The sequence below is a fragment of the Cryptomeria japonica genome, chromosome 4, assembly GCF_030272615.1.
Source record: "Cryptomeria japonica chromosome 4, Sugi_1.0, whole genome shotgun sequence".
Lineage (NCBI taxonomy): Eukaryota > Viridiplantae > Streptophyta > Pinopsida > Cupressales > Cupressaceae > Cryptomeria > Cryptomeria japonica.
This window is the reverse complement of record NC_081408.1, coordinates 71,427,273-71,431,443: the sequence shown is the minus strand read 5'-3', so window position 1 is coordinate 71,431,443 and position 4,171 is coordinate 71,427,273. Positions and strand designations below refer to the sequence as shown.

The following is a 4,171-nucleotide window of genomic DNA, read 5'->3' as shown; positions in this document are numbered from 1 at the left end:
CAATCAAATCCTCTTTTGACAAACAACCAAATTGTCAACAAAAAGCAATCACTAGCCACATTAGCTACAACAACAAGAACATGAAAAGGATAGTAGTGTAATGTCCACAAAACATAAAATTTTTATCCAAATCTATAATACCAAATTATGAAATGTGAAGGAGTGTGGAGTATTCTTCCAAGCAGACTTTAAATACTCTTTCCTGCATATCACATCTCCTCATACTAAAAACATTCCAAAACCAATATTAACCTGAGCAAAAGTGTCAGGGCCAAGGAAGGCACATGCACACCATCATCATCCTTATGCTACAAATCCACAACATATCATTATTAGCACATCAACACTTCACATAGAATGTAGATATTAGACACCAAGAAGGTAGACGCCCACACACCAAAGCAACTGCAACCATCAACCATTTGTAATGTATAACATCTACCTCAAACATAACAACTTTATCTTCGTCAAACCATAGCAACATAATCTCCATAACATTGATGACCATATTAATAACAACATCCCCAATCATCTAGAACAACATATATTTGTCAAACATAAGGTATATTTACTACTACAATAAAAACTGAACAAGTATAACTATACTTTTATATTCTACGTCGATAAAATATTTTACAACTAATATTCTATCTTTTAATTTACAGGTAGGTGAACTGAAAAATGATGCACATTGCATCATATTTAATAATTACTTAAAAATTAAAAATATATTATATTTTAATTTTTAAATAATAACTACGATAAAAAATGCCGATTGATGTCTGAGTAAACAGGGAGCGAATTTATCTAGCTTCAACTTCGGTATTGGAAGCTTCATATCCCGAACGAATCCCTGACAAAGATGATGTCGTTCCATTTTTATGCTCATCATTCCCCCAGCTTGACCCCCAGCTTGATTTTGATTCTGGTTTTAAAGCATGGCTCTCACCTGTACTAATAAAAGCAGGCTTTGAAGGATTTGGCAATGTCACTGAACTGCTAGAGATCATCGTAATAACATCAGACATAACTGGTCGAAGTGTTGCATTTGCTTGTACACACAGAAGCCCAACATGAATGCATCTTAAGGCCTGCTCCTGACTGACTCCTGATGTCTCTGAATCTACCATATTCAGTGCATTTCCTCCCTGGAACAGTTTCCATGCCTGCATTACATGTCATTAAATAACTAGAATCTGACTGTCTAACACTATAAAGAACAGTTGAGGGAAATGGGTAGGGGGAAATCAAGTTTGTTACCCATTCAACAAGGTGTTGCATATCGTATGGAAGATGATTATCATTGTTTTTCCTTCCGCTGACAATCTCAAGCAGTACTACTCCAAAACTGTAAACATCTACTTTAACTGACAGCTTCCCTTGCATTGCATACTCTGGAGCGATGTAGCCACTGCATTGAAACAGAAATTGTTACAACCTTTATTTTCATCTTGAAATATGTCCAACATTTTTCCTACAGCTAGCCTCCACTAAACTAACAATAAAATATCAAATGCTTAATCAAGATCAATTGATATTCAAAATCACATCGATTATATTATTACCATGTGCCTGCAACTCTTGTATGGATATGTGTCTTGTCTTCAGGAAAGAGTTTAGCTAAACCAAAATCAGCTAACTTTGGATCTAGTTTGTCATCAAGCAAAATATTGTTTGCTTTGATGTCTCTATGAATAATTTGCAGCTGAGACTCTTGGTGAAGATAGAAAAGGCCACGAGCAATTCCAATGATGATGTTATAACGCTTTTGCCAATCTAACTCTCTACGCTTCTCTTGATCTGTAAGCCAAAATTTGAAACTATTCACGCCTTATTGTCTTTCCCAAAGAAAAATTAAAGTTAATGATGACTTACCAAAAATAAATGTGTCCAAACTCTTGTTGGCAAAATACTCATAAACGAGAAACCTTTCATCTCCCTCTATGCAACATCCCAACAACCTTGCAAGGTTTCGGTGCTGAACATTTGCCACCAGTTTGACTTCATTCATAAAGTTTTTCTTGCCTTCCACAGATTTGGCAGAAATTTTTTTCACTGCTATCTCTTTTCCATCTCTTGTTGTTCCCTGAAACATAAAAGGAGAATTTAGAGCTCTCCATGTGTTGTTAAAATAACTATACTTTGGACTATGAAGAAAGTGTCGACCCACCTTATATACTAAACCAAAGCCTCCCTCTCCAAGCTTATTGTTGTCATCAAAATTATCTGTGGCTTCTGCTAACACTTCAAAGCTATAAACAAATTTTTTATCTTCCATTAAGCCGACTTTAGGGGAAAATCCATGCATCTCTGTAGTTTTAGAAATAATGAGATAAAAGTGGGTAAGCTTAGAGAATTTGGAAAAATCCATACATCTCTGTGATTTTAGAAATAATGAGCTAAAAGCGGGTTAGCTTAGAGGATTTGTTACACTAGAAACATAACATGAAAAATTTATATATGAAAAATATATTTTGAACGGAGCACCTTTGTTTACAGTAGCAGAAGTTACTTGCTTCCCAAAAATGGCAGACCTAACCGATTTTCTCAATACAATCACACAGACAGACAAAAGTAGAATCACAGCTACAATAAGCCCCAATATTATGGGTACTGCTTTTGAAGACTTTTCTGCAAAATACAGTTCAATAGTTATTTATTAGAATCGTGCCAGTATTCATTAAAAACTGGAAACAAGAAAACTGGGTTACAAATTCAAGTCACAATAATGAGTTAAATCTTTTCTCATTATTGAATGAAATAAAAACCCAATATGTATATGTTGATAATGTGTTATAGCTTCAAGTCAAGATGGATATTCAAATGGCATTGAAATTCAGGAGATCTCCATAACCATTCAATCTTGGATCAAATAAATAATACTGATTATGAAAAGAACTGATAATACTTACTTCCTGATCTGGAATTAGTTGGATGTGTGGATGCCGCAGGGGAGGGAGAGGGAGAGGGCGACTGTGCAGAGTCGAAAAATGGGTATATCTCATATCTTACCTTGCAGCTCCTGCTCAGAGACTGGGCTCCCTCTTTTTTAGCACAGCATTTGCTCAGATTTGCTCTTGCGGCAACTAAGCATTTTCTGCAATCTTGTATTGATATATCTCTCCAACACTGAACTAAACCATATAATTTTCCTTTAGCCGAATAGTTGGCTGATCCAGCAGCAAATCCCTTATTTTCAGGGATGTAAGCTTTGTCTGACAGATTGGACAGAAGGCTGCTGGTTGTGGACACGAAAGCATCCTTACTGCTATTAATATCCATCGTGTTGAGCAAGCGAAATCCGGTAGTATCTAGAATTGAGATAAAATTAGAGTTCTGATAGCGCATGAAGCAGTCATCCAGCCATATTTGCCCACTTATGTCGTTGGAGCAAAGATCGTGCATACTGTTATTTGCTTCCTTCACACAGTTTGAGCAGCTCGCTGCTGATATATTCCCAGTGCACTGGAGCAGACCATATACCTTATTGGGATATTGGCCATGGGAAGAAATATTAAATCCTGAACTTTTAGGTGCATTAAGAAATAGATCTTTGACAACCAGGTTTAGGTTTGTGGAGTAGCTGCTGTCATTGGTGAATGTTGAGGAATTGTCACATCTGCTCCCTACGTAGATACATATGACAGAAGGAAAATTCATTACAAACAACAAGAGGAGGAGGGTTGGAAGAAAAGCTGTTCCTCTGGAAAGGTTGTACTTCATTTTGTTAGTCTCACTTAGTTCTGAACTTAATTGCTGTGTGCCGAATTCTCAGAGGTTGCAGGGATGAATTAGGTAGGGTTATTCTCAAACATCATTCATTTCAGAAAAATGTTAATTTTCATCAATAAAAAATAGAATAAATATTTGTCTCTTTAGTATACATAGGATGTTAAAATATCTTATTTGCTATTGGACTATTAAAACTGATGATGTTAAATATTTATACATAAGATTTGAATATATTATTCACTATATGACTAATAAAACGGATGATGTTTAGGTACACACTGTGCAGATAGCAGAATCACTTCTTTTCTTTAAAGAATTATTTTAATTTGCACAAATATCTTATAAGATAAAAAAAGAAATTAAAAAATAAATTGTAATTGAGAATATAGAAATGAAAGGTTATTAGCCTCTATCATATCTTTAGATTCAAAATTAAGAT

At 35.1% G+C, this 4,171-nt stretch overlaps 1 protein-coding gene across 1 annotated transcript; it reads right to left on the bottom strand.

Annotated features, from left to right (window-relative positions):
• Nucleotides 1-587: 587 nt before the first annotated feature.
• LOC131875405 (cysteine-rich receptor-like protein kinase 43) lies at nt 588-3,870 on the bottom strand. The gene is made up of 7 exons (XM_059219573.1): nt 2,913-3,870; nt 2,488-2,631; nt 2,171-2,310; nt 1,876-2,086; nt 1,566-1,800; nt 1,261-1,411; nt 588-1,166 (listed from the first exon to the last, which is right to left on the bottom strand). The coding sequence occupies exons 1-7, from the start codon at nt 3,721-3,723 to the stop codon at nt 804-806; spliced, it is 2,055 nt and encodes a 684-aa protein (XP_059075556.1). The 5' UTR covers nt 3,724-3,870; the 3' UTR covers nt 588-803.
• Between the last annotated feature and the right edge of the window lie 301 nt (nt 3,871-4,171).